This window comes from Apodemus sylvaticus, chromosome 14 (assembly GCF_947179515.1).
Source record: "Apodemus sylvaticus chromosome 14, mApoSyl1.1, whole genome shotgun sequence".
Taxonomy (NCBI): domain Eukaryota; kingdom Metazoa; phylum Chordata; class Mammalia; order Rodentia; family Muridae; genus Apodemus; species Apodemus sylvaticus.
This window is the reverse complement of record NC_067485.1, coordinates 68,067,775-68,088,192: the sequence shown is the minus strand read 5'-3', so window position 1 is coordinate 68,088,192 and position 20,418 is coordinate 68,067,775. Positions and strand designations below refer to the sequence as shown.

Below are 20,418 nucleotides of genomic sequence, written 5' to 3'. Positions count from 1 at the left end.
TGTCTAATGGAGCCGTTCAGGGAGGCTGTGGAGTGTTGAGGAGGTGTGGTCTGATGACTGGTAAGTCACTAGGAACAAGCCTTGAAGATGACCGTCCCTGGTTCCAACTCCACGGCCTCTGCTTCCTGGTCCACAGCCATGGGAAGTTATGCCAAATGCTCCTGCCATCTCGGACTGAGTCATTCCACCGTGCCTTCCCAACTAGGACAGACTGGAAACCATTGAAACCACATGTCAAAAAGAAACTTTTCATTCTTTAGGTCACCTCCATCACTACTCTAAGTGTTTGGTCACAGTGGTGAGCACTGAAGAGCTGGCCAAGCAGCCCATGTGGCCCGTGGCTTCTACACTCCTCATGTCCACCTCTACAGAGCCTTCCACTGGCCAGTGCTGCTCTAAGGCTGAGGGTTTTAAAACACAGAGTACAAATCTCCTATCGGAATAGTCACAGACGGGGTGACCTAGATTTATCTCAGTGGTATGAGGACAGACTTGGGGGCCCCCATTTCTCATGGTTCCACGGAATGCTGAATTTGGAAAGATTTCAAACTCTTGGTGATATCAAGATCATTTCTTCAATGCCGATGCCCACTTCACATAATTATAGCGTGGGAGTTCTATAAGCAACCTTATCCAAATTAAGAACCTGAGGATTGAGGAAAAGCAGAAAAGGGAAATACAAAACAATAACAACAACAACAAAAGCCTTTGGGACCAATCCACCCAACCTGGATGCTACCATTGCAACATTACCAGTCAAGTCCTGCTTCCTCAACAAAGATTTTCCTGGTGAAAACAGTGGGGTGGCTAGGACAGGCAAAAAACAAAGTCACCAAATTATGTCACCCAGGAACAAATTCACCATGAGCATGTGTGGTCCAGTAGAGACAGGTCAGGGGTTATAGGGCAACACCAGGGTCGCACTACATACAGAATGTTGGGTAGTTGAGCACATCTCATGCAGACTGGCTGGGGCAGGTACCACCATTCCAGAGGCTTTCTAACCAAAAGAATTTGGGCTCCCAAAACTAAGAAACAAAACTCTGAAGAGTGACAGGCTCTGGGAACAGCAGGCATCAAGCAAAACAGAAGGATGGGAGCTCTGCCTAGGTGCAGCCCACGGAGGGGTCAGAAGGCCACATACTGGTCTTTGGAGCCATATGGTTAGTATCGACAGTGGTTCTCCCGCAGCTCCAGAAGGGCACCTAATAGATGGCATGCTGTGTTGACACCCACGCTGCCAGGAAGTCAGGCGCAGGCACAGAACGTGGGTTTTTCATGAGAAGCAAGGGCATAAAATCCGGAGATGACCTTCCCCCACACCCCCACCACCAAACTTCAGTGTTGGGTGAGCTATACTCTGATGACTTTTACAGAAGAACCAAGAGCTATTTTGTGCTCCAGGGACTGCTGAGCTGGGATACAAAACCCAGCCCTCATGCGTTTCCAAGAGGCAGATTCGTCGTCCTGTTTTAGCTTCCTTTATGGGAAGCCACTGATAGAAAGCAAATTCCCACAAGGACAAAAAGAGGGAGACCTGGAGCAGGCAAGTGCCTGCCTTACAACAAAGGGCCAAGTGCCTGCCTTACGACAAAGGGGGCACTGGGGTTGCGCATGTCTGCTGAGGTATGAGGCTGAACACTGTCCACTCCTGTCCATTTCCAGGGACCCAAAGGTGCCACCTAGCCCAGGTCCAACAGCCCCCAGCAATATCACCCTGAAGAGGTCAAAACAGATTAAAACAAACAGCACTGGGATGGATCTAGAAAACGTGGTATATCTACACAATGGAGTACTATTCAGCCATTAGAAACAATGAATTCATGAAATTCTTAGACAAATGGATGGAACTGGAGAACATTATACTAAGTGAGGTAACCCAGTCTCAAAAGATCAATCATGGTATGCACTCACTGATAAGCGGCTATTAGTCTAGAAGCTTGGAATACCCAAGACACAATCCACACATCAAATGATGTCCAAGAAGAAGGAAGGAGTGGCCCCTGGTCCTGGAAAGGCTCAGTGCAGCAGTGTAGGGCAAAACCAGAACAGGGAAGTGGGAAGGGGTGGATGGGGGAATAGGGGGAGGGAAGAGGGCTTATGGGACTTTCGGGGAGGGGGGAGCCAGGAAAGGGGAAATCATTTGAAATGTAAATAAAGAATATATTGAATTAAAAAAAACTCTAGTGCATTAAAGGTGTGTTGGAGGGGCAGTAAGACGCTTTGAGGGGTAAAGCACTTGCATGGAAATCTAAGAGGCTGAGGCTGATCTTCCCAGAACCCACAAGAAGATAGGAGAGAGTCAACTCCACAAAGTTGTCTTCTGACCTCCATGCACACCATGGCAAATGCACCCCTAAGAGACACATACTCACAGGCATGCACACACTCAGACATGAACACAGACACACACACATATACACAGATACATACACACACACATACACATACAGATATGCACACAGACACACAGAGAGAAACACACAAAGGCACAGAGAGAGAAACACATAGGGAGACAGACACATAGACATGCACACAGAGAGACAGACATGTGCACCATGCACACACACACACACACACACGTGTCATGCACAAACAGATATATACACAGGTGTTGCCCTACAACATCTGACCTGTCTCTACTGGACCACACTTGCTCATGATGAATTTGTTCCTGGGTGACATAATTCAGTGACTTTTCATGGTGTTTGCCCTACCCACCCTACCACACACAGATACACACACACACACACACATACACACACAGAGAGAGAGACATGCATATACACAGGCACCATGCACACACAGATATACACGATTCACAGACACACACAGACATGAACACAGAGAGACACACAGATACACATACATACCATGAACACTCACAATAACGAATAAAAATGTAAACACAAGTATTCTGGATGCTGCACTAAAGAATGTGGATGTGTGGTCTTATTTCTTACCATTCTAGGCTTTTACAGCCTTTCACTGAAAGAGTATAAAGAGTAGTGAAGAATACTAACTTAGCCTGTTCCTACAAAAAAAGAAAAGGAAATGCTACCAACAACAGGATAATCCGTGAAAATAAGCAAGGCTTCTCATGATATATAACAGGAAGGATATAATCATTCAAGAAAAGATAGACAACTAGCATTTCCCAGTTCTGTATAGGACAGCCACTGGACAGACACCAGACAGACTCTGGACAGACACCAGACAGACACTGTCCTCCTGCACCCTAAGTGAAGCCAACATCACAGAACCTGTTTGGAATAGGACACTGCTGGTGAAAGTCAAGTCACGGGGCCGTCAATCCTTACCCAGCACAGCTAGAGCCCAGCCCCATATTTCCACCGGACATAGTGTCAAGACTCCTTACCTATGTGCAGGTTCCTACAGCAAACCAGGAGTCTTAGCCTTCGATGCCATTTCAACGACTCCATGGAAAAAAGGAGATCTTAACTCTCCCATGCAAATAACTATGCTCCTGGGAATTTTATATGCAAATAAAAAAGGTCATTTGTACTTATGGTGATTAATTACCTTAGCTTCCTGCCCAAAAGCACACAAGGTGAATAATGAAGTGATTATATATTACTGTAGGAGTCTGAAGTTTGAACTAATCATGTTCCGCTCCGCAGACTTTATGGGATTTCCTCCAAAGCAGCTATTAAAGCCGCGAATTACGGTAGTTACAGGTTATTTAAAAACATAAAGTTTATGAAACACTGAAGCAAGTTTTCATTTAACAGGTTCTTGATGGCCCTCCGAGGTAAAAGTAAAAATCCACCAAGTATCTAAGCCCCTACCTTAATAAAGGCCACCATCTCCTCAAATACTATTAGACAAACAGGTGACCGCAGTAATTTCACCTGTGGATAATCAACAAGTATTTGTGGAGCACCTGTGCCCAAGGGCGCTCACGGTTCACGGGTCTCGTTAGGATTCTGTTGCTTAAATTGTTTTATGGACACGCCCCCCCCCACCTAAAAAAAAAATCCCGAGTTAATCACCACACAATTGTGGTCTCCACCTCTCAGCAGCTGCAGAGCAAACATCAGTTATATAAAAACTGGGAGAAAATGGTACCAGCAAGCAATAGAGTGGGTTTGTAATACAAACCCAAACAAGCAAAAATGTATGTCCCTGAGCTATGAAGGGCGAGCACGCACAACCGCAGGCAACTCCTAAAGCGCAGAAGGGGGGAACTGCTTCCGTTCTGAGCAGACACAACTTGGCCGGCGCCTGAAGACTGCGTTAACTTAGCAGAAAGGAGCCCGGTGGTTCTGGTTCCCCACTAACTCAGTCCCACATCAGCAGAGAGTTGGATGGGACAATAAGCATCCCAAGAAGAAGAAACGGCACTGGGAGACAGAGAGGAAGTGACGTCTAGTGAAACGGATGAGCAGGACAGATGTCCTGCTACAAAAATAAACAAACAAACAAACAAACAAACAAGCCTCAAAGGCTTGGAAACAGCAAGAGAAACAAGAGACAGAAATAAAAAGACACACAACCTCCATCAGCAGAGGAAGCAAGCTCCGAGCGTCAGAAGCTTGCCTGGCCTCTTTGACGCGTATGCTTTATTCTATGTAATACACTATAATAGCATAGTTGATATAGTGTAGAATATGAACACATGTATGATATGTGTGATTAGGAACAGTAAGAGGCAGACAACACTGAAGTGCAACCTTCGGCACTTGCTCAGAGCACAGTTTGTCCACGTTTCTGCTTTTCTTTATAACTGAGAGTGGCCACGGAGAGGCCACGTGGGGTTGCTTCTCTGCCGATCAGACCGTATGTTTCGAGGCTGGGGAAAGGGGTGATTCCGTGAGCAGGGAAGAGAGGGAAGCTGAAGAAGATGGCCAGAGACAGAATGATACAACCCACCCAGCGTAAGCTGGAAGGCTTGCCCTCCAGCCTTGCCAAGTCCGCCTGGTCTCACGGAAACAAAGATCCAGAGCCACAGAAATGCTTGGTCCAAAGAGCACCAGGTTTCCCTTGCCGGGGACGGTTAAGTGCACACATAAATCACTTAGAGAAGCAGTTAGGAGAGATGGGGGTGCAGAGGCTCTGAGTGCAAGAGACTCCGAACCTCTGACTCTGATTGTTTAACCACATTAAGTGTAATCCTTCCGCTTAACAGAGGACACAGCATGATGAATGCTATCTCTTGCCTTGCTTAATTCTCAGTTAACTGCGTACGTGGGGGGTGCTGACCTTCACAACCCTATGAACTGTGGGGAGGCCACACAGATGTGGTTCATTCTGAGGGAGAAGAGGACTTCACAGAAACAACGGGAGTTCATCTAAGCCTTCCAAAGGATGGCAGAGGAGCGGGGACGTCAGAGATGAAAATGGTAACATAAGTAGACTAAGAAACACAGAGGCAAGGAGAAAGGCTACTGAAAATAAGCATTAAAAAAAACAAAGGACAGTTGAGACTGAGTAGAAGGTCAAAAGTCTGTCAACTGGTAATTAATCACATCAGGACAAGTCTGTCCTACTGGGCTGAGTGATGGAGAAAGGGAAAGGAGCCACAAGAATTTTATTGCTTAAAAATTAATATATATTATTATATTATATATTATTATTTATATATATTAATTATGCCCCTAGTCTTAAGTGAAATGTGGTTTTATATAAATGTATAATATATATTAATTAATAATATATTTTTATAAAATATATGTATATATTTTAAAATGTTAAATATATTATATAACTTATAATATATAAAAATATATATTATTAATAATATATATATACATATAAAACCAAATTCCACTCAAGACTAGAGGTAGGCTATAAAATTACAAATCCTTACTTTAAAGTATAAATTCAAGCTAATAAATCAGGTGGTGCCTATTGACACCTTTTATACCTGTTTCTCATTCATTTAGAAAATCATCTTTTGAAAGTTCTGGGAAACTTTCTTCAAGAAACATCATCAAGTCTATCTGCTCTGCGAACACACCACACCACGGCTGCCATTCCTCCAGCCCTGGGGTTTCCAAGCCCGAGATACATGGGCTTAAAGAACTGATGCATGGGCAGAGCAGGACCCAAAGCCAGTAACATCACGAGCATGCGCGCTTCTGCAGGGATTGCGCTCAGTTTTGCTTTAATTCTTAAAACAACAAACAAGGAAGCTCGATAATTTAAGAATAATTAACAAATTATTTTTTAAAATGCATGCATCTGTATATTGCACATCCTAGACCTTTCTTTGCTCTCTCTCTCTTCTCTCTCTCTCTCTCTCTCTCTCTCTCTCTCTCTCTCTCTCTCTGTGTGTGTGTGTGTGTGTTCAATTTAACCTTAGCTGGCTCGTCATGGTCCTACGACATTAGGTAACACTTTATGCATGTTCTATTTTGCTGTTAAGTCACTTCTGCTTGGCAGGCATTCAACTGTGAATAAAAAGAAAACCTCTTCAAGATTAGCCCCTCGGATGGAAACAGGAAGGTAATTGGGAAGGTAACAGGCTCCTCTACCCCACCGTACCATCCTCACAGCCTGTCAAGTCGCTCAAGCCCTCGGGACTGATGTCCTCCCGTTTAAAACTATAGCACTGGAGAATTAACCCGTTGCGCTTCAGGGAGCCTCCTCCTTGGCTTGGATCAGGTCCCAAGAAAAAGGATGCTGACGCAGGCACATTTTAGGTGGTGGAACTGGCAGCTAAGGGAACAAAAGGAACGTGGGCTTTCAGCTGAGGGAGAGATGTCACAAGAGTCAGAAGCAAGCAGACCGCAAGGAACGGGGCCGGTCAGCCAAGGGTGCGGGACGTGGGAGCCAATCTCCTTTGACTGCACCCAAGGCCTGTGGACCGACCCGGGGCTGGACCACTCTCCCACATGATGACCTCACATGCCTGCTTACTAAAGCCAAAAATAACAGCACGCGGCCAACTGCAGGCCATTTTTCAAGGTAACCTGATGACAGGGACCAACAGAGCGGTATTGTTTAATTAATAGCTGTCAGGCTCAAAAATACTATGTGCATACTTTTTCAGCTCCAATCTCTGAAACGATGGCACGGTAACAAGCCTGATAAATGTGCACTAATTAAAAAAATAAGCTATTGATCAAAGCCCCTGTGTTATAAATACATTTGTGCTCTGTTAAGATGCAAACAGCAAGTTGTTTTGATATTGTCACAAGAGAGATTCATGGCACGGGAGATTTATTTTGCATATCCTCTCCCCTCACACTTTAATTTCACTCTGGCCCAGGAGCAGGACTCTTTTGCATGCAGGATGACAGATAAGATATGAAAGGGGGAGAACTGCAGACCTAGGAGCAGCAAGGTCTTGGGAGAGCGCTGAAGGTCATTTTTATGAATTGAGATGGTTACTATTTCTCACTCATCCCAACCATCTATTATGGCTATGGGAAAGGTTTTCAATTCATTTCATTTTTAAAGCCTGCTCCGTTCTCTTCTTTATAGCTGAACCTGGACATTCCAGAAAGCTGTATTTTCCTTTTTAATCTTTAGTCTGCTCCGTTCGCTTACAATGATACTTGTGATGCTACATATTCTCCTCATCTACATAAAATTTATGAATTGTCTTAACTCTTTATGTACTCAGAACACCACCCTTGATTAAAAAAAAAAACAAGAGTTGAAATTGCTAAAGAAAATATCCCAGCATTTTCTTGTTCACCATAATTTCAGATTCGTATCTGAGCTATCACTAATGGGAAATCTCTTTCTTGAAACTCATATTTGGCCCATAATACTTGGGTTTACTGCCTAGACATTTCCAATACATTAAATGACAAGATAGAGCCCCCAGCTAAGACCCAAAACTGCAGCTATAACTGGAAATATCTCAGAAAAAGCCCCACATGACAGTTAAAAGTCCAAAGCATCTAGTCACATGATTTCACATTCAGACACACACACACACACACACACACACACACAGAGTTACAGAACACTGTCTGAAACAGAGGGCTGCCTGATGATTGCAAAGGCAAGACATGCAGTCTGTGTTTACTGCAGAAACTGATGGGGGCTCCATGCTTGACCTGTAGAGGCTGTACAATGAGACATGCTGTTGTTTTATGGAAGCTGTTTGCGGTATCCTCAGACGGATGCTTATACGGGGTCACTTTCTAAAATGAAGAAGTTTCATGATGAAAAGGAATGCCTAGAGATGTTTCCTCCCTCATGTTGAAGGTAATTCCATATCATAACGCACAGAATCCTTCCTTACACAATGCCATTTATTAGTACAAACCTCAGTGTGAATGTGAGCAAGATGAATACTTCTCGATTCTAATGGCTATTTGTAAGTTAACACCCGATTGCAGACGTGTTTGTTGGACATCCCGCTACAGAAAAATTTCAAGTACATCCAATACAGAACAGTGTAGGAAGCAATACATTTCCTTCTGTTTAGACATACTGGGGAAAGAGGAATTGTTCCTAACTCAGGAAAACAGTGGGGGAAAAATGGTGTGTGGAACTGAATATATAGTTCAGTTTTAACAACCAAACAGAAAGACCAAATACCTCTTTTGATAAAGATCTATTGTACATGTGACAAAACCTCACTATGTAAATGGCACCAGCAACATGCCCTGTGGTTGGAAGCCAAGCCAGAGAGCTGCCAGAAACATTTCCTCAGACAACACAAACTTGTTTTTCAATCTTAGGTACCAGATCTGGGAGTACCCCAATCAAATGTGTGTCTCAACAGTGACCTCTAGTGGCCAAGCCCTAAAATGACTATCTCCCAAAGAAAAAAGGCTAAAGTCTATATGAAACCTTGGGACCAAACTGAGGAACCAGCTGAAGACTCAGAGCTAGCACTCACAGAGAACAGTGTTTTAAAGGTCATGGCAAAGGGACTCAGGGACAGACAACTGTGATAAACACTTGTTTGTCTCCTTACTCTATCTGTCCCAGCAGGCTGGTCCTTAGCTAGGCCTCCCAAACTTCTGGGGATTAGTTAATTTCCTCACCTGAATAATCCAGTTCTCGACTGGTATTACCACATTTGTGCCTATTTCATAATCAACAGGCTTTGAGTAGTTTGGGATGCAAAAGGAGAAGATGGTATTTCCAACCTCAAATGGATAATTTGGGGACACATAGATACATACATACATACATAATACATACGTATATACAGAGAGAGACAGGGAGACAGAGACAGAGAGAGACAGAGACAGAGAAGGGGAGAATACTAACTTTGACTAAATAAAAGAACAGCCCCAGGCCCCTGTCCATCACACCCAGAGAAACAACAGGAAGCTGAAGTGGAGCCGAGGCAGGCGAGAGCCCAGGAGGCTGCCGGGACCATGAGTCCCTGGAGTGGTTTCGACCTGAGCGTCCCCTAGGTCCAAGTGCTTTCAAGTATCACAGCGACACTACAACACAGCACACCTCAACGACAAAGGAAACCCACAGCTACGTAGATGAAGCAGATGTCAAACTCCAGAACACAACGCACTGCTTCTTTGGGGCGCTAAGGTCCAGTGCGTTGGGAATAAGATCACGGTAAGAAAGGCATGATGGCGGCATACTGTACAGCAGATGATCCCAGAGCAGTCGACTGATCCCAAGGGGTCCCCACTTAATCTGAGCCGTTGCTTCCTCTCAGGTTTTCCTTACCAACTATCTGCTTCCTCTGAGCAATCTTGAGTTTACCCAGGTAACCAAGATACAGAAATGATTCTTGTTAAGGAAGGAAGGAAAGAAAGAAAGAAAGAAAGAAAGAAAGAAAGAAAGAAAGAAAGAAAGAAAGAAAGAAAGAAAGAAAGAAAGAAAGAAAGAAAGGAAGGAAGGAAGGAAGGAAGGAAGGAAGGAAGGAAGGAAGGAAGGAAGGAAGGAAGGAAGGAAGGAAGGAAGGAAGAAAGAAAGAAAGAAAGAAAGAAAGAAAGAAAGAAAGAAAGAAAGAAAGAAAGAAAGAAAGAAAGAAAGAAAGAAAGAAAGGTTAACATTCCTAGCAAGAATAAGCACCTAGCTTGACCTGGCTTATCCCCAGAACTATAGAAATAAATGAGTGCAACTTTTTAAAGTTTCTTTATTCTGAAACTCTGCCCATTGAGCCAGAGAGAATCCCTGATGTCCCAGGCCATATCTACCCATCACAGCAGAAATGCAGAAGAAAAAGACTAACTTGTTCCTCTTCGCTGCCTCCTTAAATACACCACAGGCTGGAGCATGTCTGAGAAAGTTACCTCGGACATTAATGCCCTCTGCAACCTTACCAGACTCAATCAGCATTTACATTTAAATGCTTTCCTTGGGATGAAAGCGAATCACCAGCAATTGTAACTGGGACCTTAGATTTTTCTGACGTTCCATAGTTACAGAAGACTTGAAGAATCTCTGCTTACAGACCCAGGGATGCCGCCCAGGGGCGCAGAGTGCTTGCCTCGCATACACAGACCTCTGGTGGGTAAAGCGCTGGCTGCGGCAGCTGAAGACCCGAGCCCAGTTCCCCGGCATCCACAGGACGGCCAGCATGGAGGCTTATGCATCTGTAATCCCAGCCTGTGGGAGAGGGGGAGACATGTGGTCCCTAGCCAGGCAGCCTACATGAGTAGGCGAGCTCCAGGTTCGGTGAGGAGCCGTGGCGCACAAGTAGACTAGAGAACACGTGAGGAAGACACCTTGTTGTGATGACAAAAAGATAAAACGCTATTAAGATAAGTTCTATGGGGTGTGGGGGAAGGGGGTGCCTCAGTGGGCCTATGTCAAGGCATCCCTTCCCCCTGAGGGACCAGCCACATGGTATAGCATAGAATAGAGTTTATTCAGGGCATGGGGAGGGGGTTTAAGAGGGTGGTAGAGGCAGAGAAAGGCAGAGAGAGGAACAGAGTAGAGAAGTAGAGGTCGGCCATGACCAGGTGGAGAGGGTGGGGAGGCAAGGGGAAGAGAAGAGCCCAAGAGGGCAAGAGAGAAGCAAGCAAGCGGGAAACAGGAGTAAGAGAAGCAAGAGAGAGGGCAGGGGCAAGCAGCCCCTTTTATAGTGGGCCAGGCTTACCCGGCTGTTGCCAGGTAACTGTGGGGTGGAGCTTAGACAGAATCCTAACACACCTGGCATGAACCTCTGATATCTATGCATTCATGTATTCACACACGTGAACACAGAAACACATGGAGTATGAACATACCAATACACACACACACATTCTACACACAAAAATACTGGACCTTGGGATGATAAAGACCGCCATAGGGCATTCATAACCACACTTGTATTACCCCACGTGGCTCTTTGGAGGTCAAAACCTCCAATAGGAAAAGAGCTGTCAACCCAGTGCTACAGTGAGCGGATGTTAACTCAGACGCAAATGGTGTGGCCCCAAACAAGGCCCCAGATTGAGTAAGCTGCTCATTCCTTCCATGATCAGGCAAGCGAAAATGTCACACAGCAGTGTAATTGGCATTCTGCTTGGAAAAACACAAATACTTCACAAGATAAAAGTAAGCAGTGCTGAGGGGTTTATCTTTTGAATCCCGGTGGTTTTAATGTAGCCCTGTCAGCCAGTCCCTATTAGACAACGGAAGTGAAAGACACTCATTAGAATAAAAAGTGACAGGGGGTGGGCTCGGCCATGAACACTTAATGCATATTTATACCAACGTCAAATGGACATATTTACTAGAAACACTTGAAAAACCGCAGCTAAGTCATTCGTTTAAATGCCAGAAAAATAGTAAAAGATGCTAATTTGACCTTAGTGGAACAGATCGGGTGTCACCGACACTACAGGACAGCTTGAAAGAAAACCTACCGAGACAATTAATTAACGTTTACTGGATTAGGTCAAGAGTTTCTCAAATTCAAGCAGACGGAGCAAATCAGGGAGAGAAGACAAAGTCTGGGTTCTTCCAAGGTCAATCTGTTTAACAGGCAGCACACTTTACCCCTCTCTCCTGTATCTCAGAGCTTACAGCTTGGAGATTCCTAAGGCTTCGATCTCTGCAGATATGCTAAAGGGGTCAAGCAACAGCTATTGGAATGCTTTTTAAAAGTCGAGATCAAGGAACGATCTGTAAGAATGCACCACAGTCTCGCATAAATGGACGTCAACGCAGAAGACCTACCAATCGGCCAACGTTTTCATCAGCCGCAAATGTGGAGTGCCAGAAATTCCTATTCAAAGTCTTAAGGAATTCTGAGATCATGTGGTAGTGCACCTTCCGAAACAAATTGCCAAGCTGCTCTGACCTGGAATTGTGGCCACCAAGGGTGCTATAGGAACCCGACCTGTGCATTACCTGTCACGACAACGAGCGTGTGCGACAGGGGGGTCTCGATGGTCAGGGCCACTAAAGCACGACAAGGATGCTGCTCTCTCTGCCTTCCCCACCAGTGTGCACTTTGCCTAAAATTGAGCTAATCAGCCTGTTTGTAGCACACGAGGGGCTCTCCTTCACTGCCATTCTTAATTCTCGATAATCAACAGCTCGGCGGCATGGCCTCCAGCTCCGTATAAAGCACACGCACACATAAATCCACAACACAAATCCCTCAACTTGACAGTCCGCTCAACTTCCCTGGACTCGGAAAGCCCCTAACAAATGCTTGCCACATGATTAGGAAATCATTCACGGCTGCAGGAAATGTGGCAAGTGGGAAGGGGTGACAGTCAATTAGGGATGAGAAAGGAGACTGGGTCCCTGTCATTAAAATCTTTAAAGCCTTAACGCCAAGAAGAAAATAGCCCATCAGTCATTTGAGATATTCCTTTTAAACAGATATCAATTCTATTACCTTGGGACCACTCCAAAACAGCCCCGATACCCAAGAGAATCCTACAAAGGGGACCAAAAAAGGAGAAAAATATATTCAATTTACACAATCTTGTGAGTTTTTCTCCATCTATAGAGCAGGGACAAAAAAGCACATTCAACAATAAAACCTTCACCATTGGAGGAAGAAATATGGGTGAAAACAAAGACTTCTATTCTAATATAGTTTTGTTTTGTTTTGTTGTTGACAGTTGGGGCTGGGGGAGACCCAATATTTTGCCCTTGGCTGGACTTGAACACCTGAGCTAAAGATATCCTCTTGCCTTGGCCTGCTGAGGAGCTGGGACACAGTTATATACTGCCACACTTGGCTCAATATTTCCTTCAGGAAAAGCTAACCACTGGCCAGACGTTTCCTGTTACCACAGAACTTAATACCCTATCAAAAAGAGGAGCTACCAGCAGGCACAGGGCAGCAAGGAATTCTCAAAGGAGAGTGGGCAAGCTTATATATCTTAGTAGTCACCTAAATAAACTTTAATTTTTTTCCTCAAGTGATCATTTATCATTACTTGCTCTAATGTAAATAAGAGAATCAGAAGGAATGCCACCAAAGAGAAATTTGACTTACTCGTTAGCTTGTTGTGACTGAGGACCAGTTGTGTGATATGGGCTAAGGAGACTGGAAAAGAAAGAGAGAAAGAAACCGTTAGGAACATTTGCAATCACACTTCCTTCTCTTCCCGGTAGGCTGCAACATTATTTTCAAAGATTGAGGCCGTGCCTCTCAAAATGCAAGCCAGGACTCAGGTAAACTGTCTGCTGAGCGTTAAACCAGATGAAGAAGGCATGCCATCGATCTTGCAATTAGCACGGCAAGTTGCAGCTAATGAGATGCATGTCACAAGATCAAACATTCCAAGGACCACTTAGCACCACATGACCAGGTCAGCTGGCCTGACTTGGACCATTCATTCAATCTGGTGTGTCTCAGAAGAACCGTCCAAGACTGCAGAGAGAAACTCGAAGCCTTGCCTAAACTGAACGAAACCTTCGTATCAAGCTGGTGTCAGTAGACTAGCAGTGTGTAAGCCCACCATCCTTCCTGGAATTCCTCTATGCAGGAATGTTGTTGCAGGATCGGAGGCAAACCCTGTCCGGACCTCCCCTAAACATTATTTAGTTGATGTGTTGACGTACTGACTTGGAATGTCTACTGCTTGCCAGTTTTCAGCCTTCTGATGGAGAGTCTGTTTCCCCCAAGATTACAATAGTTACCTAAATATAAAGGAATATAATGAGCTGAGGTTAACAGTTGTGAACAGTGAGGGGAAGGGGGAAAATGAACTTTGCCATGTCCCACATCAAGTTCTAAAACTCTGCAGAGCCCTCAGAAGTCTAAACTATATGTATATTTATATAAGAAACCAGTCTAAATCTTCTCCCAATGCTCTGTCTCTAAGCACATTCTTTTAATGACGTCAAAATTTTTGTTTAAAGGATATTAAGAGCAGATCCCAGCAGGCTGTAAAGACAGAGAGTACGCGTCGTCCCTAAGCATAACCTCCGCTCTGATGCCTAATGGTCTGTTTTCATTTCAGCGTAAGTATGGAAAAGGTCAAAACACAAAGACAAAACCATCCTAGTCTGGATCACTTAGACCAAGTTGACACTCTATAAACTTTAGGGAATACTAGGGTGAGGCAAAGCCCTACACAACCATCAAAACCAAAAGCTAATCCCACATATCACGGCCAAATGTAATCTGAGCCCTCATCCAATGAACACCCCACTTCTTTACAAGAAAGGATCCAACTCCAACTCCACACACATGACCCTGCCAGCCCTTTAATCTTGGAGTGTCTCTTGTCCTTGAATTCCACGGTCTTGGTACCTGAAAAATTGCAGGCCAAATCATTCAGGATTGTGTCCTTGCTATGGTTTAGATGAGTATCTCTCAAGCCCAGACACAGCTCCTGCTCCAAAAGGTCCATGTGGTGATGGCGTTGTCCCCAGGGCAGCAGCAGCAGGGTCTGCTCTGGCCCTTCATGAGGTCACAGGAGTGAGTACCGGAAGGGAACTACGGGACTGCCTCCCCATCTCCTCCCCTACCTCCCCTTTTGGTCCCTTGCCTTGGGGATGGGTATTTAACAGTGCTTCCACCCTTATGTACATAGTTCCACTGTCTGCACAGTCCTCCGGTCCATTGTAACTAGTGCTGGAGATTACCAAGGTCCTGCCTCAGCGGAGGAGGGTCCTGAGAAAGGGTGGAATGGGAATGGTGCTGATTCAAGAATACCTTGGAGTTTGTAGTAGATCCAAGCTGCTGGTTCAGGCTCTGACGCTTCTCGGTATTCTTTATTGATCACTTTAGTTTAAGCTTAATAGCTTAATTCCTTCTTCCCTCTCATAAAGCCTGAACCCAGTCTTTTATTTACTAATGCTATATCATTGAGGCTTTAATCACTGTTAATAATTATCAAAAATTCTTAAATCTACATAACCTCTATGAATGCTAGATCAATAGTCCCAGCCCCTGTTTCCTTAGAGCAGAACTCAGCACAAAGCAAAAGCACGCTTCCTTATAGGTTTACACAGCCTGCTCTTTACGGGGAGCTGGCCACAGCTCCTCCAGTTTTCTGGTACATCAGGCAGCAGCCTTTAGTAACTGTTCTCATATAAAAACAGAAAACAGACTACTAAAATTAAAATGATTCCTTCCAAAGTTTTGAATTTCTGTAAGCAAAACAGTAAGACAGTTAGTTCTCTCTGATACCTTTCCAAGCATTCTTTCCTTCGATTCTTCAATCAGCTAGAAAAACAGAATACTAACTTTTTATATGCTTCTACATCATCTTTTTACTCTATAATTTTCATTTCCGTATCCTAGCAATTCCATAGCCTCATGTACCCTCCTTCCGATACTATTTATTCCTAAATCATATATAAATTCCTATATTTTCCATCCGTACTCTTTCTTCCTGAGACTACTCCAACTCTCTATCCTTGATATCTCTAAATTGATCCTGGCTAATCAATGCAGCAGTCATTGGACCGGAGGGACATTTGTCTTCTCAGGATTCCGAAATCAAGGCCAAGTCTGGCAAGGAACCATTTCCAAAAAGGACTGTGTTGGCTTTTACGACCCTTATGATTACATTGTCTAGATCCTTTCCCGGGACCCTGAAGGCCAAGGGGAGGGCCTGCCCCCATCCTCCACAGTCTCAGGACCATCTCCATTCCTCAACCCTGAAAACCGCATCTGTTTCAATTACGGTGGCGTGATTAGCTCTGAGTAATGGGGGAAGCATATTCTCCGGAAAGAAAGACTGAACGTAGAGTCGTGAAGACATCAGATCAACTCTGGGACAACGGCAACCATCAGCACACGTGGGGGCGCCATGGGAATCAACGTCCTGGCCATGCTCCAGGGGCAGGAACTGTGTCACACCCCCCCCTTAAGCAGCCATGCCAGGCGTGGGGGGGAAGGGGGGATATGAAAGCACACCTATGCTTCGATGCTCATCCCAAGTTGAAACTTTGTTGTTTTTCAGTTCCCAACTGAGGCAATTTCCCTCTCACGAGACAGTCTGCTAATGACTGCATGTTTGTTCTAACAACCATGACCCCGAGAAAAATCCAAATTTTTCTAGGTGATTTACACTAACTACTTATTAGAGAGCAATGGTCTAACTCACTGAAAATGTTCCCTGGAACCTCGGGCACAGAGCTACAGCTCAGGGTTAAGGTCGCCCATGACCAGTCAAACATGAAAGGTACTGAACTTGCTTGCGCAGGTCCTCCTGGAACCAAAACTCCTCTCACATACCGTTGATGGTTTACTACATGAAAACAGCTATGTCCCATACAACGGACAAGTCTCCCCGGAGAGCTGTCCTGGGTCAGCAGAGACTGAAGACACAGTGCTTGTTTATGTTTGTTTCCTCCTGCTGAGTCAGATAGCTCATGCCTTTATTAAGGCCTAATGGGAAACAGGCTCTGGCCACAGGATATGCACATCTCTGTGACAATAACCTTATTCTTGAACCCCTCCTCTCAGCCTGGCTCTCTCCTAATTGGACTCAGATACCGACCTGTGCCCAGCCCCTGGCTACCAGATGCCCTCTTCCAGTGTGGGTTAAGATACCCCACACTGTAAGATTGTCATCATACCCCCCACCCCCGCCCCACATTATACCCTTGGTCACCCCTGAATATTTCTGTTCAGTCCCACATAATGTCTCTAAGAGGGATTTGGGGGTAGAAAGGTGATCAAGGTAACCCAGAGCTCTCCTGTAGTGTTTAAAAGGAATCATCATGGCGGCCCCACGTGACTGGCTCTCGAGATCTCAGATGCTGTGGAAGACCTCACCCATTTTTCCTGGTAAGAGTTCAGATTTTCTTGTCTTCTAGATAAAGTAGTCCTCTGTTTCAGAGGTGGGGAAGTCTGACGCGACAAAGATCTCCAAAACTCCCTCGTACCAAACAGGTCTCACAGGCGAATCCCTTAAGACAAGGCTCCACTTCATGAGAGGAAATAACAAACAGCAGGGATTACGCAGGGCAGAAGCCTCTCAAGCCCACGTAGAAGCAGTGCAGAGCTCCTACGCAGGGCAGGAGCCTCTCTAGCCCACGCAGAAGCAGTGCAGAGCTCCCCTAGGGGCCCACGCCTAGTTAGCCCCACGTTCTGTGGGCTAAAGGTCAGTCTGCCTTCGTACATGCATGGATTGAAGCAGTAACCCTCGAAAGTATTCGGAGGTTAGGGTCTAAGGTGCAGCTCTCATGAGTGGGAGCGGTGTCCTTAGACAACCAGACACAAGACAGACTGCTTCTCCACATCCCTGCTGCTGTCTCTGGCCAGTGATGACAAGACAAGATTGTGGCCATCTATAAACCAGGAGAGGAGATCTCACCAGGTCCCAAATCTGTTGGTACCCGGTGCCTCAACATGCCAGCTTTCGGGACTGTGAAGAATTTAACCCTCACCATCTACGGCTTAATAAAAATTACTAACAGATATATCAAGACTAGCCAAGGTCCGCCACCATATACCACTACTCCCCCTAGAAGAAGGGAGAGAAAAGCACATCTTCCTTCAAGACGCTTCTGAGAATTTGTACCTGGTCTTCTCTACACAGGGGCATTCAGTACCCAGCACTGCCTACAGAAGGACTGAAGGACAGGCTGGAAAGAAAGAAAGAAAGGAAGAGAGAGGGGGATGGAGGGAGGAAGAGAGAGAGAGAGAGAGAGAGAGAGAGAGAGAGAATGCAGAGAGCTTTTACTACCAAGAAAGAGCAAACTAAATCTAGCAGACAAATAGCAGTCTCTCATACTGACATCTGAATGTCACGGGAATCAATTCTGATTACAAAAGAAAATTGATAATTTTTCCTCTCTCCTGCCTTAATCTTTCCTAAGATGTCAACAAGTAACTAATTAGAAAGGGGAAAAAAAACTGTTCTTAACGATGGGAGCAGTTGACAGTGACAGATTTAATTGGGAGAAGCCAATGCTTTTCAGTCATTTCACCGTGTCCTTCCAACTACCACTTAGCAGGAAGGAAAACGGCAGAGCTGGGAAATGGAGCTGTTTCTGTTGCTGTCCGCCTGACCGCACTGCTAGAATTTTTTTTTCCTTTCTCACTATTGTTATAGGGCTCCAAGCCAAAGCAGGTGAGACGGAGAGAAATTAGAGCAGGAAAGAAAAACTTTATAAAAGAGCTTTGAGGAAAATGTTTAGGGCAACAAAGGCCTGAAGTCAAAGTCTGCAGGGAAGGCAGTTAAGTTGGAAGGGATCAAGAGAAACCCGCCAAGCCTGCGACAGGCACAGACCCAGTGACAGGGACGTATTTATACAACCGGCCACTCCCTACCACTTGGGAAAGGTGGGTTCATTGTGACTTTCCTAGGACAACTGTGCAGCTAAAAGAGAAGAAAAGATTTACCACAATAGAATGGGTTATTTCGGACTACAAAAGCCGCCCGTCAAACATGCCCAAGAAATGGAAACAGGCTGCGAGCCCTGACCCGCTCCTGGTGCCTCGTTGACCGTAATCACACCCGGGAAGGTCCTCTACTGTGCTAGTAATGCCTCTAAGGTTGGACTCTGCTATTCATACGTTGCACCAGAACACTGGGAGCAAATTGCTAGCACACCTCCAAAAGCGATATTCAAGTATGATTGCCCCAGTATTTGCACAGTCCGTATCAAAATTCAACTAAATTAATGGAAATGTACCACAAAGTTACATGTTTCAACTCCTCCACTATTCTTTCAGCTGCTTTAAGCAGTGTTAAGGGGTGGGTATTGTAGCGAGCTTGGAAAGACCTGAGCGCACGTACAGCGTTTGGCATGCGCACCGCCAAGTTTGACATGCGCGCTGCCCCGTCAATGACCCCAGTACCTCAGCCACGCAGGAGTGGCAAAACCATCCCTGTGTGGGACTCAGAGGATAGATGGCAAAGCCTCCCTCTAGTCCCAGTGTGCATGGGGATAGTGTGTGCAGAAAGTCACCCCCTGGATAGCCTAAAGACTGCTACTACTGGGATCAGCTAAGCCTGCTTCCATGTTCAGCTGCCTGTAACAAGCATGCTGTCACTTCTCCAGAGAGTCCCGCCCACCCGACCCCAGCTTTTCCGTCTGTGTCATTATTTCATCATTCCTTCATCATTCCCAGTCAGGTTTCCAAATCCCCATCTCTGCAAGACTGTGGGAGGATGTGATTGTTCTTGCCGATCAATAATTAAGTGGAGATAGACATACGTTAGAGGCCAGCCTGGGCTACAGTGAGTTCCAGGGAACACAGAGTGAGCTCCTATATCAAGAACGCTAGCTGGATGAACGGTGAGACATGGAATCAGAGCAAAACAGTGGGAAGCAAAATGACTGGAAGGGAAGTATTTGTGGGGAGGTAGGGACAGGAAAAGGCTGCTGGCACTGTAACTGTTTATTTTATAACCAGGAAGGGGACCAGCATGAAAATGTCTCGGAGTTGGTTGGATCAATTTCTTGGAGAAGACAACGCAGGGCTCATACTAGCTATTTACTGACCACACTAAGAACACCAGCCAATAATCTCTACTTCAGAGATTCACTCGCCTGCCCATCCCGATTAGTCTGAGATGGCCTCAGATAGCATCTGCTGGCCTAGAATGGTCACCCAATTTAGGAACAGAAAGCATACACCCATATCTTTAGATGCTGGTTTAAGAAGGTCAGAGGGAAAGAAGATCTGAAAAGATAAGATGTTCTAAGAATGTTCCTCATCTATAGTAGGGTGACACATCAAGAGGTCACACATAAAGGTGGTGGTGCACACCTGTTATTCCCAGCAGAGGCAAATATGAGCTCGAATTCGAAGCCAGCCTGGTCTACTGAGTGAGTACCAGGACAGCAAGGGCTACACAGAGAAACCCTGTCAGGGTTGGGGTGGGGCTGTGCTTTCAAGCAGAAGAACACCGTGTAGTGGAGTTGGCTCTGAGGAACATGTGGAAATAGAAGTTACGGAATCAGAGGCTATGAGTGTGGGGATGTAATGTGGGGAAGATTCAGAACCAGCAGGAGCTCAGCCAGGATCTCAATGCTGCAAATTTAGGGAAACAAACACTAACTAGAAACTCCAGGGAAAGGGGGCTAGAGAGATGTCTCAGTTGCTAAAACGCTTGGCACAGAAGCAGGGAGGACCAGAGTTTGCATCCCTAA

At 45.3% G+C, this 20,418-nt stretch overlaps 1 protein-coding gene across 2 annotated transcripts in view; it reads right to left on the bottom strand.

The window, feature by feature from the left end:
- Rsu1 (Ras suppressor protein 1) overlaps positions 1–20,418 on the bottom strand; it is a 201,063-nt gene that overhangs the window by 161,162 nt on the left and 19,483 nt on the right. Inside the window, exon 3 of one of the 2 annotated variants that reach the window (XM_052156656.1) lies at positions 13,349–13,399. The exons of the other annotated variant lie outside the window; for it this stretch is intronic. Coding sequence (XP_052012616.1) covers positions 13,349–13,399 — 51 coding nt within the window. The remainder of the gene's footprint in view (positions 1–13,348; positions 13,400–20,418) is intronic. 2 annotated transcript variants of the gene reach the window in all.